Consider the following 21,219-nt stretch of genomic DNA (forward strand, 5'->3'; position numbering starts at 1 on the left):
CTTTCCTCAGATTTGTAGGGGGAAGAACAAAGCAGTAGGTTCAAACAGCTTCCCATGACAGTAAAGGCAATCCATAAGATAAACGTCAAGTACTTGGTGTAGTCCAACATAAACAAAAATAATCAGAATGCCATCAAGGTTCAGATTATTCAAGAAAGTCAGAAATGCAGACAGATTTTGTAACAACTTAAATTTTCTTTGGTAGAAAAAAAATAATGCCAACATAAACCTAAATTGAAGCCATATAAATGAACCAAAATAATTAAAAAATACACCTAGTCAGCAAAAGGTATTTCCAACAAGTATTATTTTTGTTACTGTATTATCCAGTGCAAACCAAAAAATTATCTGCCCCACAATTCCGTTAGAAAAACATCTCAGAATTATATGATTTTTCCTCCTTTGTATTTGATTTTTGTATAGATATTTAGATTCAGAGTTGACAGAAGGCATCACAAAAAGAGACATGAAAGATAAATACTTTCATAAGAAACTGAACTGTCAGAATTATGACATCCTGTAAGAAACATTTTTTTACAGTAAGACTCAGGTTCCTCTAGCAAAGCAAGAGAGCTAAAATTAACCAGTTAATAATAACTTGAAGTACATGGAAATATTCTACTATTTCAGGCAGGTCCCTTTGCTCCAAATATTACTCTTTTAAGTGAGCCCTAGAAGGCATGCTTACAGAACATTTGTGTGTTTTATATGATAATAAGGTGTGTGTGGGAGCTTTTGCAAGACCTACATATTATATCTGCCACAGGAATCAGCTAATCACTCAGTTAAATACAGCCTTCAGCATTCCCTGTGTCAGTCTGCTTGTTTCTTGGACAAAGGAGGAGGTATTAAAGGGGAAGAGGTGGCATGACAGAAATAAAGTTCTTAACATTGGCTTAATTTGCTACCTATGGTACATATTTGAAGTCAGAAAGTTTATTAACAATTATTCTTGAAAGTAAAACTGTTTTTATACACAACAGAAGTATAAGACATATTTCATATTAATGATTAGTAAACTAGTGAACTCTCCCTTGACTGTGTTTCCAAAATATAACTTTCAACCATATGCTCTTTAAATATCTGGAAGAGCAGTCTAGTTTATTAGAAAGTGTAGCAAATATATTAAAAAATTTTTTTGGCAAAGGAGACACAATTTTATTACAGTATACAGTGCTATATTCGTTGAAAAATGGATAAACAAATTCCAAATGAAACTAACAGAAAACCAAAAATCTCTTAAGATGTCAAGACCATCAGTGAACATTTTAAGTTAAAAAAACAAACCATGGCATGTTGTATATTTGAAGTTTTATTAATGGGAATGCAACAATAACCATGGCATATCACAAAATCAATTCATAACATTTCATTAAAATCAGTTCCTTAAAAACATCTGCAATCATCTATAGCAAATACACTGAATATTTGAATCCTTGTCTTTTAAATCAAAATATTCCTCTAGAAGCCTATTGTAGATGGTTACTAAAAACTGAATGTCAAACTTTACAATAAAAAAAATGCAGAAATACCTAGAAATGGGCACCTAAAATTAGTACATATCTCATGCAGCTGTATTTCAGGAAGTGCTGATTTTTTTTTTCTCTGGAAAATAAATATTTCCATTTGGTCAAAAGGTGCCCCCTTAAAAAACAGAGGGGCATTTCCTGATGGCTATCATCTAAAACTCAAATGAATGCAGATGTTTATTGTTAACACAATTCTTTTTTTAAAATAGGCTCTCCAGTTACAAGATTCAATTTAATTCATCAGTGTGCATACCTGAGGTGCTATGTTGCCTACACTCAGTTTTCCTGGAAGAGATACTAAAACGAAACAAGTCAACACAGTATATTTTAGCTGAACTGTTCATTTTCTTTAAATCATTCTTCCTTTCCAAGGATCTTGTACCCCTACTGACAAAGTTTGTAAAAGAATGCCATATATCCTTTATTTATCTCTCATGTCTTCATTGCTTGGATCTGATCTGTTAATAAAAAGAAACATTTAATCTTAACACAAGGTGAATTCTTGTTGTGTTTTGCTTTTTGAAAAAATAACCCAGTATTGTCTGGGTTACAGAACTACACCAATAGATACTTTAGTGTAGCTACTTGACTGGGGCACAATGCAGTTAGTGTTGTTTTCAACTTGCTCTCTCATCCACTTCAGAAATTCCTCTGTAGCCAAGTTTTTTCCCCCAAATGTTGCTAACTGGACTGGAAGGCTCTTCCACATAATTCAATTTTTATATTTTTTTGGGCTTATAAAGTAAGCTGATGAGAATAAGACCTGGAAGTTTACTTTATGAAGTATGCATTTCAATTCCTTGTACGTTTCATCTTCCACATAACTGAACACACATTAACTCCCCAGATGCAAAGGATTTAAAGTTTTTTTTTTAATAACTCACATGAAAACTTCTTTGCTCTCAATAGCCAAATTTCTCCATACTGCTGCCTGATTGCCACTTCTCAATTCACTACAGGCATTCCCTGAGTTAGCATAAATATACTGCATCCCCATCACAAAATGTGGAAATCAGCACAATTTCTCAGCACTAATAGGGAATGTGAACTGGGTTTAGACTGTTGAGAGACAGGTTAGTTTTACCCTACCAATAATGTGTTGTTGCAATAGTAACCCCATCGCTAAGTAGGGAAATAGGCAAACTCAGCCTTCACCAGGGGAAAAAAAGGCAAAAACTTCTGCCCCTGCTGCCCCAGATCTGCGAGCTACCTGTGTAATGGGTCTGCAAAAGGTAACTAAGGAAAGCATGGCTGTTGATAAGGAGAACTGTGCATTCGTTAATCAGTTGTCAATTCCTCCACTGGATTTCATGGCATCCACAGGCTGTCATTTAGGGACCACTATAACTTAAGAGTCGTTCCAAATATTTCCATCTAGTGCTTTAGGAATGAGGAGAATAGTAGTAAAAAGACATTTTCTTGAACCATCCATTAAAAGTATAACTGCCAAACTGCATGTGTTTAGGCAATAATGCAGTTTAAATCTAATCCCTCCAACTGTTGGGGACACTGAGCCATGAAGTAAAAGAAAATGTTTAGATAAACCCATCCATAAAAAATTTCAGGTCAGAAAATTAAGAGTTAACAATACATAAGAAATTAATAGCTATGAAGACCTATGTAAGTGAATGACAGCAGAAGCACCTGCTTACTGTGCTTAAAAATCTACATACAACTTTAATAGTTTGTCAGAAAATATTTAGGCAAGCATTTGAGATATTTTTAAGTAGCTTGAAGCTATGTACAAAACCATCAATTTGAAATTTGGACTGAAATTTAAAGGTTGCTCAAAGGTAAGCAGAGACCCTGAAAATCACAGGAAAATAATACAAAATCATAATTATACCTGAGATCTGGAAAAAAATACATCATTGGGAATCTACCTCTATGATAATAGGGTACAGCAAGGAAGGAAACTCTCTACCGAGACACTGGTTCCCCACCACAGAACTTTTTTAGATGGTGGAGGATGCATCACTGTTGTTCTGTAGGGCAGCAAATTATTTTGTAAAGACTTATTTTTGGTTGGTCTCCCTTCCTCTGAAAACATGACCAAATGTGTTTTATTCTGCAATAACACTGTAAAATACACCATCTTTCTAATTAGCAGTAAGGATTCTGATTAGGAAGGACAGTCTGGTACCCACAGATAAATGCAGATCTGTCAAGTCAGGGACAACGGCTATCATTTAGCTGCAGTTTGAAGGAAATTAGTTTGGTTGACTCTGGATTCTGGATCGGGGCTGACATCTAGCGGCTGCCACAGCAGAGGACACGCCACTGCAGGGAAACCCGTCTTCCAGGTTCAGATTGGAACAGGAGACCCAAAACACTTGGGAGCGTAAGCAACGTAAATTAGGGAGCTAAATTTAGAATGAGTCTACCAAAACAATACCACACTTCGCTATTCTATGCATTTAGCAGTACATGGGAGGATAAGAGACACCAGAACCTTGCCAACATACAACAGAAGGATATACAACATCCATACCAAGTTTGCAAATAAAAATGTATATGCAATACATCACCTAAGCTGGATCTGATATTTTGTATGCAGTTATGAATGTCTGCATAAACTATGATCATTATACTGTAAGATGTTCTTATTTTGGCTCTAGATTAAAGAGCTGAAGTTGAATAATCAAAACTACTGCGTTTCTGTACTTTGCTTATTTTGCTAGCCTGCTTATTCACCATTTCCTGATATGTAACCTTAGGTTACGTAAAACTGTAACAGGACAGTAAGAATAAATTAAAGAACAAGCTGAACTACTACAATAATAAATTGAAGCGCAGGAAATGGTATTATTATTGTTTACAAGAAAGCCTTACACTGTTTGCAAGAGTATGCATTAATATTTCATAGTATACACTTCTGTCGGAGAAACTGACGTGATCTTTTGAGTACTTTAAGGAGGTAAATGAAAGGCAAATATGAGACAGAGCATCAGTACTCACTGTGTAATTTGGTCTGACAGCAGAAGTAGACAGAAAGAAAACAAAGGAAATAATAAAGAAAAAACCTTACAAAATGAAAAAGTTGAACAGAATGAAAATAGAGCAAGAGAATGACATATGGTATACCTTGGAGCCAATCCACACCTTCTTGTAACCCTTCTCCTTTAAGAGCATCACTGGCACTGAAAGAAACAAATCAAATTATGAAAATGTTGTAAATATACCGGGTTTAGTGGAGTCAATCGCTATACTTGTAATTTACAGAACTGCAAAGCAGCATCAAGTACTTAAGTTTTCTTCACATGGAGAAGGCCACTTCTCAAATGATGTATTCTAGAGTACCTCCCCAATATGGAACCACCATTCCAAGATGCAATCTGTATTTTAATTCCAGTTTCAAGGCAGAGGAATCATTCTTAGAATATGAGGGGTTTCTGGAAGAGCTCCCACACAAGGCAGCCACATTGTTCTGTGGCACCTCCACTTAGATAACACCCTCCTCAGACTATGCTATAAAAGATGTTTACTACCTGCAAGAACAGTGATGAATCATAGAATCATTTAGGTTGGAAAAGACCTTTAAGATCATCAAGTCCAACTGTCCTGCCACTCAGCTCCTATACACAGCGATAATGTTGGAGTACTAGAGGAAGAAAGTATAGGGCATATATACTTCATTGTAACAGCAACCCTAGGAGTATCTGTTAATATATATTAATATTAAGCTACACTGAGAACAGCGTAAATCTACCTTTTGAATCACAGGGTCATAACTGTTTAAAGGCTCCTCGTTCTTCAGTTTATGAAAACTAGCACAGCAATAAATCTAGATTGTTACTGTGGTTAGCTATAAAATTATCTTCCAAGGACCTTGGGAATTCATCAGTGTAATTCCTGAGACAAAAAGCAGTGACCCCTAAAACAATGGCCAGGTAATCAAGTTCAGTGTGAAAGGGCCTAAAATGAATATTGTAGTTTTCAGTAGCATTTAGCTGCTGATTGCACTTTTTTAATAGTATCTGAGGACTTTATTAAGACAAAAAATTAACTCCTATAAAACACTTTTGATATAATGAGAGGTTTTTTTCCTTGTGAACACTAATATAAAATCCTTCTATTTATAGGAAAACTTAAATCCTTCAGACAGAAAAGACACTAGTTTCTACAAGTAAAAATCCCCTCACACATTACACAGTACAAAGAGTACTGTGTCCCTCTGAATTCACATGAGAACAGTTGCGAAATGGTTTTTCAACAGTAGTTTGCTAAAGCATCTGCACAGTGGAAAAAAACCCCAACTCTAAAGGTTTTATTGTTGATATTCTGAAACCTACAAGACAAACTAGCAGCAGCACTCTGATAAAAATTCTACTCAATTTCCCAGCAAAAAATAGCAGCAGCTCTTCTGATAAACCACTGCTTTCTGATTTCAGTAGCAGTCTTCCATTTCACTCTCTGGGTAACAGTTCTATTGTGAAAATTTTCAAGACACAGTCTACATGAATGCATTGTGCATTTAAAACAAGTTTTATAGCAAGTATTGTAATGTTACTACTGTTTCCACATGTGGCAGCACAGCATTTTATCTGGTTGATTCAATTTATGTTGCATAATACTGAGTGGCATGATAGAGCTTAAATATGACTGTACAAAGCAATACCAATAAAAGGATACAAAAAGGGGAAATTACCAGATATGCCAGGGCTTGTCTTTGATGTTTTCTAATGACAGTAACTGAGATACTTTCACAGATGATATTGCATCCCTGAGGTCCATCTTGTTAGCAAAGAAGAGAATAGGCAGTCGACGGTGCTTAATATCTAGGCATGGGCAGAAACATAACGATCATGATACTTACTAATCTCTACATGTAATAAGCTACAAACAATACAGGAAGATATTCTGCTCACCTGGAACTGCCATTCTCTGAAGGTTGTATCCTACCAAGACGCACACTGTTGGGTCACATGTCCTCTGATGCATGCTTCAAGAATGCTCACAAACTTTCTGGAAGGCTTTGGGATCTTCCACCCACTCCCTCCCTACCTTATACATACATTTAAAGCTGCAGGTATAAATTGCTGGTGAAGCCGAGGATCAGAGATCAAACAACTGCCTACAAATGCTACACATCTCTGCTTAGTGAGAACTGGATGTATGAAATGGACAGAAACAATTATTTCTGTTCATTCATAACCTCACAACAATAGGTGCATAACAGTAGTCTGAATTATCCTTCGGCATCCTGGAGAATGTCCATGGCTTCATAAAAAAAAAAGTGCATGTCTGGACATCACTTATCCTACCTTCACTTGAAGAAGGACTTTCTTCCAAAAGTTCTTATCAGCTAGCACTGAGAACTACAGATCAAACAAAGTACACTGGCAATTTCTGGCATATTTACACATTCAAAAGCACAAGCCTCGCTGATTACCACAAAAGAATAGAGTCATTGGAAGGAAAGGAAGTATACTCTCTTAAAATCTGACAGATGTAAAACTACCAAAAAATTACCAGCACCAATGCTAACTGTAAGATCTTTTCACATTATTTAAACAAAGGATTAGAGAAAAATCTAGATTTGATTCTATCAATCAATTCTGGATGGCAAAAGAAGTTAGACCCCTCCCCAACGAAAACTGCTATACAGTTTTGGGTTTTTTTTAAATTGTAAAAATAAAAGGTTATTTCATATAGAAAACAAGCTAAGGATTTATTTAAAAACTTCAAACATAAGCCAGCTGCCCCTCCTGGGGGAAGGGGGACAAAACCCCAAAAAACCCAACAAACTGTCAGTGCTGAAGTGGTTTGAACGTTCCTAATTAGGTTCTTTTCAAACCCCCTACTGAACCTTTCCACAAAAACCAGTGGAAGTAACACTATCTATTCATTCATACTCAGACATCAAATGCTGACTAAAATGCTGAAGATTTCCACAACTATTTACTCTGTCTGGAGCTATTTTTTCCTCTGTTACCCTCTAACACAAAAAAAAGGCCTCAAAATATAAGCACAGAGTATCATTAAATCTTTGCTTTGATTCCACAGTTGAACAACTTTTGTGTCTCCTGATTGGAACTTCTACATTAACCTATAGTATAAATAAATGAACCCTGGCCAGGTTGCAGGTTATGGATAAATTAAGCCCACACAAATTAGTTGACATTGTGTATGCAAGTAGCCAAGTTAATCAAGAAATTTTCAGTACTTTTCTAAAGCAATTAAGAAGGGGCACAACCTACCCACATAGACTCATAAATGTACACTGAAAGATGTTTGCTAAATAAAGTGGTGGTTGCATGGTTTTAGATTATTTCCTACCTTATCATTGTTTCCTGCTACACAGTATTTGCTCGCTGCCACCCCCCACAACCCTTTTTCACAGTCATTAATGGAAAGTTAAATTTTCTATTTGCACGTAGTTATGAGTTACGCATTAAAAAAAATCCCAGACACTAGATATTTGTGATGTGTAATTTCATACAAAGAATTTCAAATTCACAGGGATTTCAGTTTAGTTTAGAAGCATGTGCTGGAGGTCAAGTGACCCAAGAGTTAGTATCCAAACCAAGAAATCTGCACACTACCCTCTTACAAAATGCTAAAGAATGAAGTTTGTTTTAAAAAAAATAATACTGTAACAGTGATCATTAAACAAGCCATTATTTGCAGAGCGTTGTCCAGTTATGTAAGTAAAAATAATTTATGGTTCTGATCCATAGAACAGTCCCAGCTAGTACAACTTCTAACCCCGTTGACACTTGACAGTACACCCTCCCTTTCTGACAACCTCAGGCAAAGTCTGGCAAAAAAGTGAGGGAACTGTTTTACTGAAGAATTGCTAAGACTTTCAGAGACAGGAATTGATTCAAGGTTGTTACTGCATCCATTTAAACCTTAAGCAAGCACACGTAAATTTAAAGCACTCCACAAGGTTCACAGAGGCAGAAACACAGATGGGGAGAAAGTAGGGTATGCAGAAACAAAAAGCAGAACAGTAATACAAATAAAAATATTGCTACAGTAAAACAGTTATATATCAATTCAGTTAAAGCTACTTTTATCAAACATTACTACTAGAAGAACTTTTTTTTCTCTTTGGTTCTCTTAGATAGGAACTATCAAAAATCTGAAACACTGGAACAGGAACACTGTTGCTGCATTTGAACTGAGCTACTCCAAGGCAGAAACACTCAACTGCCCTTTCCTGGTTCTATACAATGTACTAGGTGGGCACAGCCGTGGTCTTTCAGAACTAGAAGACACAAATACGTCAAAATCTGAACAGTGCTGACCTGCTAAATCAGTGTTAATAACCTATTAATGCCTAAATGAAAAGTCCCACCTAAGGTTGCATCTCCTCAGTCTTAATATTTTCACTCTTTTGCCTTCTAATAAACCAGTAACTTATTGCAGCAGTCTTTACTTCCCACCCTTGGTCCCATTTTACCAACACAATTGCCTTTTACTACTGTGGTTAATACCTGCTTTGGTACAAAGTTCCCTGGCCTCTCTATAATTCACCTGCAGCCTTTGGTTCACCTCATCCTCCCCTTTGACATCTGCCAGACTGTCTTTTCAATGTCTGCATGTGAAGTGGCCCATACCCTCCAGCACGAAATTAAGAGGGCCCAGTCAGCTCACACACGCTCAGCTACAGCATCTTTGTTGACTAACTAATGTATTACACGCAGTCTTCATAGAAAATGAAATCATATTAACATAACCGCCCCTATCACATACTACTTTTCTTGGGTGGAAATACAAGTCAGCTTCTCCATTCTTACTTTCAGCATGGTAACCCCACAAGTTAAGGCTCTACCAGCTTAATAAATAAATAAGGAATTACAGGATTATTTCACTTTTAAATTTCCTGCATGTAGTTTTATAATCTAGTTAGTCACAGCAACTACTTTAAGTGCTGAAAGTCAAAATTGCAGACTGCTTACAAAAACATTCCAGTAATGTTGCTATATGGAAGGGCAAAGAAGCAGAGAATTCACTGATCTCAGAACTTAATTAAAAAAGTATAGTCTCGTGTAAAAAAACCCAAACAAAATAAACAAACCCCCTTATGAATGCTCTTATATCCTCTCCCATCCCATGTATCCTTTTATAAGCAATTGAAACTGAGTGGTATAATTATCCCTTCTTATTTGTGACAAAAGCATAATAAATAGAAAGGAGATGAAAAAAGAAATTAAAAGTTACATTAAAGGAATTAGCTGTCTTCATGGAAAAATTCAGACAGAGATAGACCTTTTTGTATGTGTTGGTCATCACATACAGGCTCTCCAGCTTTCAAAGGGTCCAAGTCTAATTCTTCCTCAAAACAATGCAACTTTGGATCTACACTGATTGATAAGAAACCAATTCAACTCAGTGTAGCCAAATGAAGTATAGTCAGTTTGTAAGTGTGAATAGGTATAAAAAACCCCAAATGCCAAACTTATTGAAGACTATTACTGTTCTAGTATTCATGAACAGCTAAAATATTTGCAAAGTACTCAGAATGCACAATGTGTCAGATCAGATCAGGGCTTTTCTTAAGACAACATAACAAATATGGAGACAGAAGGGGAAAAAAGCCTCCTCACCTGGATGATTCAGAAGGGTGTCAAGCTCTTCTTTGGCCACAACCATTCTTAATTTGTCACTGCTATCAATGACAAAAATAATGGCTTGGCCTTCTCTGCATAACATAAAAAAAGCAAAGAGGCAAATTATAGGTTCTCTTAAACTGTGACTAAGAAAAGGCTTCAGAAGAAACACCAAAAAAAGCAAACCAACCTGATGATTTTTTTCCATCTATTTTTTGTTGTTATTTACCATTAACATTTGAATCCAGTCTTATTTCTGAAATTCAATCTTTTGGTAACCTGCATAATTTTTTGAGACATGATGTTGTTAGCTGTGTGACTCATACAAAGTTCACTCTACACAGACCCTTCAAAAAAGCTTGATTTCACTACTAAGGCTGAAAAAAGAACTCTGAAAATGTAACCAACCGCTATTCTGACAGTGTGGTCAGACAGACAAAGAAAATCAGGACAGGTTTTTGTAGAAATAATTTCCTACACTAGAACAAGTTTATTTAGAGAAAGGTCAATTACCTTTTCAGAAAAAAATGTGTGTCCACATCTGTTTAACAACTAGGCACATGCAGATTAATTTAGCTTTTACAAAAGCCGGCATAAACAGGATCTTTCTTTTGTTTTGAGTAACAGGAAAAAACTGTCACCTATTGCAAATCATTAAGACATTTTTCTGGCAATATGACCACAGTCACAACATATATACAACTTTCAGCTCATTATTTCAAGATATTATTAATATTTTATGATTTGATGTTCTATTTACTGAAACTTATTTGAAAGCAAGTTAAAGTCTGACCAATTCAGATGAACAATTACAAACACCCATACGAGGTATTTTTATTTACATTTTGATGTAACATTCACTTCTCCTTTGTTTTACATTCTTCTGAGACATCATTAAGGCTACATTCTTCACCCCACTGCCTCCAGCACCATCTACCTTTGTATTTTGATAAGAAACAGTCCTAGATCTACTCAAAACCAGAAATAACTCAACCAGCCTAAGACTGTATCAGAAGGTCCGTTCTTTTCTGGAGTACAGAGCTCCAACAGCAAATAAAGCTTTTGTGTATTAGCTGAAAACGTCTAAGTAATTTTTATGAACATACAGTATTTTTCTAGAGGAATCATAGTCTTAGCATCTATTTCCCACCAAAAATATAACTTCAAAAAGACGTACGAGTAATAGGGACACAACCCAAGTTTACAGATATTTAAGACAAGTGTACTTTGAGAACATACTAGAAGACAGTTTCAAGCCAAACAGAAGAAAACAGCAAGCTTCAAGTATGCGAAAGTAGCCACTTAGACACTTGATCGGATTTGATTGCCATTTTGCAATTCTTGCAAATTAAATCTTGCATAACTTTTATAAACTGTATAAATACAGCAGTCAGAAAAATTGTTTGCTTACAAAGCACTTGGGTAGTATTTTGGGAACAGCCTAAGGGCATCAGTTATTGAAATCCAAAAGATTTGGGAGACATACATCTAACACACTCGAACAATGAAGATCTACCCACATAACAAGTTTTCAAGAAAATATTTCAAATATATCATTGTTCAAAAAAATTCCAAAAAAAATAAAAAAAATAACACATTTTCCACAGAAAGGACATGAAGTGTTAATCCTTAGTTAAGAATACTTTACTCTCTATCACATCAAATATTAATGAGTATGATAATATTAATAATTTCTCTGTTCTATTTCTCCAAGCTATTTCTATGTGGTTTACTACGGTTCACCTTATTTAGATCAGCATCAGGTATTACAGAATAACAATGAGACAACATAAATGAAGATTCAAGTTTCATTAGAAGCCAGAAAACCAGCAATTGGCACTATTACAAATAAGGCAATACCATAGTTTCATAAAGTACCGCAAATATTCTGCTTAATAAATAACATCTAGGAATACCTGGTCAAGTTCTTAGTTACATGTTTGTTTCTCATTCTCTGAGGTTAATTTCCCTCACCTCTCAAAATCTCAGACATCAGCCAATACCTTTTAGGTCTTAAGTCACTTACCTACAGAAGAACAGAAAAACAGGAAGCCTAATTCATCTTGGCGCTTTCTTACAGGATCGATTTTCAGGTTTCAACATGTAAATCCCACCTCTAGTATGCTCCCCTAATCGCTGAGTCAACAAGATGTCCCCAAAAGCATGCTGACTAGCAGCGTATAAAATTTTTCAGTTTTTAGAACAGAAAGAGAAGTTGTATTTATCCAGCATGACCTTCTGTCAAACACCAGGTGTAAATCTTCACTGAATCACTTTTAACCACTAGATATTACCATACTCTGTTTAAATAACACACAAAACAGCCAATATGAACAGCAATGCTTTAAAATAAATGATAGGCTTACTTGTAGTAATGTTCCCAGAGGTTTCTGTATCTCCCTTGACCTGACATATCAAACACTGTGAAAGACAAACTGCAAAGAAAAGAAGCATATGAGACACAGAAACAGAGAACAAACGCCAAACCCAAATTATTTGCTTTGCTGCCCTGACAGAAAAAAAGCCAGATCAACTTGAATCCTAATCAACTGGGAAAGATTCCCAAAGGAACTCTGGTTACTTTACCTGCCTTCACACTACCTATCCTACCCAGTTTTGCAGTCTTATTATAGAAAAACTTCGTATGAGAAAATGTGTTTGTTTATTCTCTGAAAAGAACAAAACCAATTATAAAGTCACATCAGATATAAAATAATATCCCATTCAGCCTCTCTTGTTATCAAGTTAGTATCGAATATTGTTTATAATGCTAAGTAAACAAAATTCAGATCATCCATGACTTAAAATTCACAGCTTGTCTTAAATTCTGTCCTTAGACAGGCACCAATAACATCCAAAGGGTTCTGTATACAAAATAAGAGGCTTTAAAAAAAATAATTCCACCTTCAGAAAAAAAAATAATCACCTTCTATTAATAACAGGTTACTTCAGATGACCAATCTACAAAATCTACAAAGGGTAGTCTTCACAACTTTGACATTTTACCCAAATGCTAAATACAGTGAATCAACTTAAAGAACATTAGAAAAAAATTCTGATCCACTCCTGAAATGTTTACAGAGGCAAAACTTCATAATTCATAATTCAGTAAACCACATAGAAATCAACAAATGCTTAATTCAGTATTAAGCTATCTCCCCCAAGTGGAGGCCACATAAAAAAAAAGGTTTGGAAAAGGAAGCTCTCCAGCCATCCTTTCCACTCTGTATGTAGACATCCTCTGATTCTTGACTAGCTGCTCTGCTATGTGTAGTTATTAGCAACCCCCAAACAATGTTTTGATTGTAATATTAGATTAATGAGGTTTTGGGGTGGGGATGGGTTGTGAGTTTGAGTTTTTTAAATCATTCTACATGATGTATTTGCAGGTCACCTCTCCTGTTACAGGATGAGAATAAAGGAAAGCAATATTAACTGATTCACATTCTCACACGTGCTTTACTGAGAAAGAATACAGTTGTTGAGCCTCCTATAAAAACACGAAACCTATCAGCCCCACACATCAGCTCAATGAATAAACAATTTTTTTGCAGATCTCTCATCCAGTGGGGCACGTTGCTTGGTTTGAAGACTAACTGTATCCATTAAAAATACATTGTGAAGACTACAGAATAAAATGTTAACTAATGTTACCTCCTTGAAGTATCTTTGTCTCACAACATTCCTTTTCTAAATCTTAGCCTTCATTCTACTAATGATTTCTTCCTCCTGTTCCTGATCTTTGCCCCTGCCATCTTTACATTGCTAATGCTGTCGCCACCATTTTTCATTTAATGAGATTAGACTGTAATCTCTTCAGAGTCCCTTCCAGTGAGAGTGTTTAATGGAATATTGGTTACCACCTAAGCAACTGTCTCTCCTCAGGTCTGTAACAGTGCCCTATTCTGAAATTCTTAACAGACAGACATCAGATATTAATATACACTACTGCAAAAAAAAAAAATTTTTTTGGAACACATGTATAGTTTTATAGCAACACAATACATATGTCAGGTCATTATACCACCGCACACTATACTCAGTTACATCCCACTGAAAGAGGTAATTAAGTCCAACTACTGTATATTAATTACTGTTAAATGGAGAAAACAAAAGAAACTACCACCTTGAAGTCTTGAATTTCTCTATGCTGAATCCTATTGTTGGAACAATGTCCTGAGTTTGAGCCTTTAAAGGAAAGAAAGTAAAAATTTTACAATCAAGTTGGAAAATGCAAATATTGAAATATATTTGAAACATGAATACACTACAGATCTATTTTTCCCCAAACTATGCAATACAAGAAACTTTCTACAATCCAGATACATTACAGTAAAAAAGTTCCCAGAAAGTACAGTAATTAAAAATCAAGGTTTTGTATTTTCTAGGAAATACAGTGAATGCTGTTGGACAAGAGCATTGAAGACATTTTAGCCTCAAGAATGAGATTCTACCGTTTACATTAGTCTGTTTGTACATGTATGGGTGTACATCACATAAATAGGAGATAGGTTACCATGGAAGAAAACTGCTTGAAGATTATGACTGAGGTCAAATTTCACAATATTTGTGCACTTTGGAAGTCACAATGTCAACCCAAACAAGTCTGTACATTATCGCAAGCCTCTTAGGTAGAGGAGGGTATAATTCTATCAAGATACTAGATTGGCCATACTCCCAGCTTCTGTCCACAGGCAGGATATTTGACATTGGGAATTATACTTCAGACGTTACACAATGGCTTCTATTCTATTTTAACTACTAGACCACTAAAAGAAAACACCATTTGCCACAGAGGAATGGCCAAACCATAAAGCATTATTAATAGATCTGTCTGATAACCAGGTTTACTGTGGAGCTATCCAAGCAACTTATCAGCGAAGTTGGTACAACAGTATAGCTCCTTCAAGAAGCATCGATATTGATCGGTGAGAAAGGTCACATTCATTAGATTACAGAGCTGTCTGAGACAGTGAGATGCAATCCTTTTACAGGCTTTCTAGAGCCCCTTTATTAAAAATGTTATCTATAAGCAACTGACTCCTCACATACAACTGAAGCAAGCTCAGCTTGTTCACCTGGAGCTTCATTATGAAAATGGCATTCCACCACTGTAAATAAACAGTTTAGTCCACAGTTCCTGTCACCAAGGGAAAATTATTGCAGAGTAGAAGAGATGTTACTTCTTTAACATTTCTTTCAAACGTATTTATCAGTCTCAGAAGAAACAACTCCAAACAGATGCTTGTATTTGCCAGACACCCAATATATTGCCCCTGGGGAAAACTAGTAGTTCTCAAGGTGGCTGGGCTGATCCACAGCTCAAAATCATCTATCCATTGATCTTCCTAAAAATAAACAATTACACCAAATCTGATCTAATGACACTTGTTGCACATTAAAGAATTTGTCACGTCTTGCAAGGATAGGACTTACACAAGTTGTACACAAAGCTATCCTCCTAAAAGCATCATGTTAAATGAAAATGTTCAGAAGCAGATTCTCATGACACAATTTACAGCAAAGCAAGTAATTTCTATTTATTGTGCTTGTGTAATTCCCTTGGAACCTTCTCTAATACCTATTATTGCGATGAATCTTGTAGTCTGCATTCAACTCTAGTTAGGAATCCTTTACCGCTTAAGGCATGACATAAAAACCCTGCTACAATAAATGTCTCAAAAAATTACATAAATATATAATTTGCCTGGTACAAATTGTAGTATTTCTCCAAAATGACTGGCAGCATATAGTAGCAGTTTTCATATTTGTCTATAAATCTATTTAATTTTCATGAAAGAATAATTGCCCGGAATAGAAGAGTGGCAGAGACTTTACCATGCTACATTTTCTAAACAATGTCCAGTGGTACTCTTTAGGAAAAGTTCAGTGGAAATTAAAACCCAAAAGCTGTGTCCTGATATAAACAGCAGAAGTCACAGTTTTGCAAATGCATATAACCAAGATGCACAAGCCTCTGACTTTGAACATGCCTAACAAAATTAATCTATTTCTATTCCATAGATACACCTAGAAACACAGTAAACCTATTTTAAAAATTTGCTCAGAATATTATGCACTCTTAGTGGCCTGAAACACTTTTCACTGGATGAATGAACTGCAAGCATAAATGCTACTTCATTTAAAAAGCTATTCTGCTTCAAAAATGCCAAAGTCACTATTAAGTATGCATCTTCACATTATTTCCTATTTTATTATTTATTATATCTTTATTATTTCTCAGGAAAAGATTAAAATAAACACGAGGAATTTAGATGAGTTGTTATACAACTGTATTAAACCCAAATGATCGACACATCACTCATAACTGCAATCCTGTAGCAATTATTTAAGTGACTTAAGGAAAACTTTTCAGATCCTGATTTCAGCCATCATAAACCATTCCTTACTGGTCATCTTAGAAAAATCATGCCATATCAACAGCGATTTTTTGGGAAATGTTTTCCTAATATGCATGCAGATGCTTATATTTAGTCAGTTGGAAACTCATAAACATATTTGTTCCACTGTACTAAATCAAAGAGTTCTTCACATCTTTTCCATGGTTACATTTAGTATAACAGCATGCAAAACCAGTTTAAACAACCATCAATTCTGCAGTAAAAATGTCAACAGTGAACTAAGTAGGCTACTTACATTTGAAGGTTTAAGTTTATTTATGATTGTTGTTTTGCCGCTATTGTCCAAGCCAAGGCACAAAACGTGAACCTCCTTTTTCTTCAGCCCAAGCCATCCCGCTAGCTTGTCAAACAATCCCATAATTCTGGTTCAAATACACAGGGATTACCTGTTGTTCAGAAAATCGGAGAAGGAAATAGCTGTTGGAAAACTGTTACAGCAGCGCTAGCACAGTAGGTGGGCATGTGGCTAAGCAGTCCTTAAACTTTTAAAAGGACAGTGCGAATAAGACACTATACAAACACTGTCACAGCAGGTTTGCTTGGTATGCTAAGCAAATGGAGTGTAAGCTGATTATAGCGAAGAGGCCTCGACACAAAAGCAGATTGACTGTTTATAGCCCTGTCTATATAATGCAATGTCCTTGATTCGCTGGGTGGCAATACTGCCATCATTCTGAGCAGTCCAAATAGGAGTGCAACTGCAATGCCTCTTTACCTTCCATCAAACTGAAAAAAAAAAAAGGAAGACCATTATATTTTACTTCAGATTGTCAGTAGTGGTAAATTACACAACAAAGCTAAACAGTATTTCCCTTCTTCAGCACCTGTTACATAATTTACCCAATGAGTAAGTAAAGTACCCTCTGTCAATTCAATTCAAACTCTCATTGTAACAGGCTTTGCCAATATTAACATGTATAAATTAGGAACTCATTCACTACAAATAGAAACTGATTATAATAGATCCAACAGACATGAAGCCAGACACCATAACATTCACCCACACCTCAGGGAGATTGCAAACTCCTACATCAAAAAAGATGAAGTTACCTGTCAAGTAGCACATTCGAAGGAGCTTACATCATGAGTTCCCTTGTGGTACCTGGCTGAACACACTTTGCAAAGAGGATAGATAACTCTTGTCTATCCTGAATTAATTCCACTAAGAATAATTTCACCAATCAGACAGCTGAAATATTTGTGATGCATTCAATAACAAAGCAGTTAACTAATGTCAGAGGAACTTCGTGGTGAAGGCTGTTTTTTCTCTTAATAAAGGTGTCCCCCCCCTCCGCCCAGCACTGGACACATACCACAATCTTTACCCCAGAAAATCATGGCAGGTGCATGAAAAGGAAAATACATCAATGACAAGTGTTTGGTCTCACCTCTTCACTGAATTTAATAAAGTCACATAAGCCATCACCTTTGTCTGCAGTATGTTTCTGTTTCTTTTTTTAACACAGATGCTTTTAAAAGCTTTATCTAGTGCATTTTGATTCAAGACTAGTACTGATCTACCAAGTGGCTATGTGTGTAACAGCTACATACAGCTGTCACTGGGTTAAAATTGGCCAACATCAGTTATGGCGATTCCCTCAAAGAAAAAAAACATTATGGCTTTTCTTCCAACTCCCTTTCTTTTACACCCCACTCCTTTTTTTAACATACATACAACTCTGAAAGCAGATTAAGGCTTGATGTTTATTATCAAATTAACCTGACAAAACCCTGCTCCAAAACATGCTATTTTCTAGTCCAATCAAGAGTCTTATCTATGTATTCTAGGTGATAAGGTCCAAAAAAATACCTTGCTAGTACTCTTAAAATGGAAAAGGAGGAAACACAAGCACATGAAAGATACTTCTAGGGGTTCACTTTTAAACAAAAAAGCCTAAATACACATTCTTTGGCAACAGTTTCTGGCAATTTTGTAATTTTTTCTAAAAACCCACGTTTTTTCTAGCAGTTTTTCCTAACATGGCTAAATCATTATTTAAGAATACAATAGAAAAAACGTACCCTTGACTTCTTGCCCTACCCCTTTTCTGCCATTCTTTTTCCCAGCTGTGAAGAGTTTCAGCAGTTACAGCTGGCACAGGTTCCTTTTTTTTTTTTTTTTTTTTTTTTTTTTGCCAGCTGATATTTAGCCTACAATGCTATACAGCATGTTAAACATGGCCTAAAATTATTTTGGATAGAGTTTGGTCCAGGAACTTGTTCTCCAGCTCCGGGACATGGAGCCAAGCGAGCTGCGGCCACACTCTCCGGAGATGCCCGAGCAGGCACGGCCACCTGTCTCTGGTGGCTGCTAAACAAGACATGGCAACCTGTCACCCCAATTGTCAGGACACTGTGCTGAAAGCAACGAGCCACAGAGCACGATACTCATCGTCTCCTTGAGTTTTTGAGACGGTGGTCAGCGCAGGTAACCTGCGGATGGCCCTTCCAAACTCAACGGCACTAGAAGGCCATTTAATTCACGTGGACTACTCAAGCATAAACGCTGAGATACCAAGGCTGCCTAAGCCACCAACAGAAGGCCTTTTCAGATTAGTATCACCTAAACCTCTAGCGATAGATGCTTTTTTTTGTTTTGTTTTGTTTTTTTCCAGGATCCCCTGCTCCCACCGCACTCGGGGCGACGAGCCAGAGCCCAGCAGGTCCCCAGTAGCGCCTGCGGCCAGGGCCAGGGAACCCCTGGGCAGCCAGGCCGCTCGCAGTTGCCAGCACAGGTGGTCCCCTCCCGCCGCCGAGGCCCCCCCCTCAGCAGCATCCCACGCCGCCCCGGCCAGGGCCGCCCCCAGCCGCAACCGGCAGCGGGTGCGAATTCCCTCGCCCGGGGCGGGACGCAGGGCCCCACGCCGGTGGGACATGGGTCCCCACAGGGGGCCAGGCCAGGCCCGGCCCGGACGACACCGATGCAGCGCCTCACGGCTCCCGCGCTCCCCGCGGCCGCAGCACCGACCTCGGCCCGCGAGATGTCGGCCAGGCCCCGCCGCCACCAGCCGCCGCCGTTGCCGAGGAAACCGCCTCCCCCGCCCCCGGCAGACCCGCCCCTTCCGGCCAGCTCGCGAGGCGGTGGTTGGGGCGGGGCGCGCCCTGCGGCCACGCCCACCGCACGGTACCGGCGGCCGCTGTGAGGGGGCAGCGGGCCCAGACCGGGGCCGCTCGGGCGCCTCAGCGGCTGCCGTGAGGGGGCAGCGGGCCGGGCCCGATCGGGCGCCTCAGCGGCCGCTGTGATGGGGCAGCGGGCCGGGGCCGCTCGGGCGCGTCAGCGTCTGTGGCAGCTTTGCCTGTTGCCGTGTCACTGGTGCCCGGCCGCCTGTCACCTTCACCGGTGTAACTCACCTTCACCTGTGTAATTTTTTTCCAACCCCAGCTCCTCTTCTTGCACAGCGGCCACAAGAGCGCTCAGATAAATCCTCTTGGGTGTTACAATGAACATAGGAAGAAAAAGGTCAATAAAAATTAGCATCAAAGGTGTTCACGGTAACTCTGGTTCTTAAGCAGGCGGTGTGGTGGAGTACAGTGTTCAGGGAAAACCTTAAACCCACTTGTCACTTAAATAATGGGTGAAAGTATTTAAAAATCATGTAAGTAATGACAAAAAATGGTGTTTGGGAAGAGGGCGGCTTGCCTAGGCTAGGCACAGTGTCGGAAACACGCGTTGGTAATTTTTTGCTGTGTAGCACTCTCCAGAGAGCCTGGTTCTAGGATAGCTGCACCAACTTAAATCACTTAAAACAAGCTCCAAACAGGAGCATGTATAAACTAAACCCCAGTCTCTTTTCTACCACGTACTTTTATTTAGCTGCCAAATTGTTCTCAGTTCCGCAAAAGCGTGCTGTTACCCCCTCTGCTTCAGCACTTAACAAATGCAGTTGAAAAGACTGGTTTGAACTGGAACAGCGGGTTTTCCTTATTCTCTCAGCTCTGTTGAGGTATTCCTGGGATGTAAAAAACGTTATATACTGCTGGATGCCGACACCCTCCGTGGCAGGCCCAGCTGAGAGCCCGTGGCCAAGCAGCAGAGGCAGGGAAGCGCTCCGCATGCTGTCCCAGGCTCGCCCCTCACAGACTGAAATACTAAATGTATTTTTGGGTTTGTCCTTCAGTTTTGAACAAAGAGAAGCAGTGACTGAGGGGTGAAGTAACCAGTTCTGCCTCCACTTCCCAGAAGGTGCTCTGTCCTCCTTGGCTTGAAGAAGCAATTTTTCTTCATGGAGCTCCACCCCTCATTTTGAAAAACTCCAGTTTTATGTCTGCTGAATGCAGCTTTCAGTCTACTGTCTCAAGTTCTGCCCTGGGAAGAGGAGTGATGAATGGAAATAGCTGTTTGACGGTGATGCAAACAGTTCTTTTTAAGACAAAACTGACACCAGAACATCCCAGATAGAATGTGCTTCACATTAAACTTCAAAGATCAAAAATACTACAAACATGTCTATTGTTTGGCTTTCTGATTCTTATTGTCACTTCCATTATTATTAAAGGTTTGAGGTAAACTGCAACCATGATTTCGTGATTTCCCTATTCCCAGAAATGTTCTGACTAGAACATGAGATTCCCTCATAGTGACCTTATAAGCCATTAAAGGAAAAGCAAGTAGCATAAATCTCACAGGGAAGTTCTGGATTGAAGCACTTTCTAAAAATTAATCAGGTTGTGGGGTAAGTATTTGCTAGTGGAGGGCGTCATCTCCTACAT

The 21,219-nt window shown here is 38.0% G+C and overlaps 1 protein-coding gene across 3 annotated transcripts; it reads right to left on the reverse strand.

The window, feature by feature from the left end:
- Window positions 1-1,294: 1,294 nt before the first annotated feature.
- Window positions 1,295-21,210, reverse strand: ARL6 (ARF like GTPase 6). Of its 3 annotated transcripts, XR_013925904.1 has the most exons (9): window positions 19,478-21,210; window positions 16,745-16,895; window positions 14,214-14,275; window positions 12,454-12,522; window positions 10,085-10,179; window positions 6,178-6,307; window positions 4,614-4,669; window positions 3,677-4,500; window positions 1,295-1,987 (listed from the first exon to the last, which is right to left on the reverse strand). XR_013925904.1 is itself a non-coding variant. In XM_080374595.1 (8 exons), the coding sequence occupies exons 2-8, from the start codon at window positions 16,865-16,867 to the stop codon at window positions 1,962-1,964; spliced, it is 561 nt and encodes a 186-aa protein (XP_080230721.1). In that variant the 5' UTR covers window positions 16,868-16,895; window positions 19,478-21,208; the 3' UTR covers window positions 1,295-1,961. The 3 variants fall into 3 exon arrangements, 2 of the variants coding, with proteins under 2 accessions (XP_080230721.1, XP_080230722.1); XM_080374595.1 differs by lacking the exon at window positions 3,677-4,500 and having other exon boundaries at window positions 19,478-21,208; XM_080374596.1 differs by lacking the exon at window positions 1,295-1,987 and having other exon boundaries at window positions 1,995-4,500.
- Between the last annotated feature and the right edge of the window lie 9 nt (window positions 21,211-21,219).

The sequence above is a fragment of the Falco punctatus genome (assembly GCF_963210335.1).
Source record: "Falco punctatus genome assembly, chromosome: 2".
Lineage (NCBI taxonomy): Eukaryota > Metazoa > Chordata > Aves > Falconiformes > Falconidae > Falco > Falco punctatus.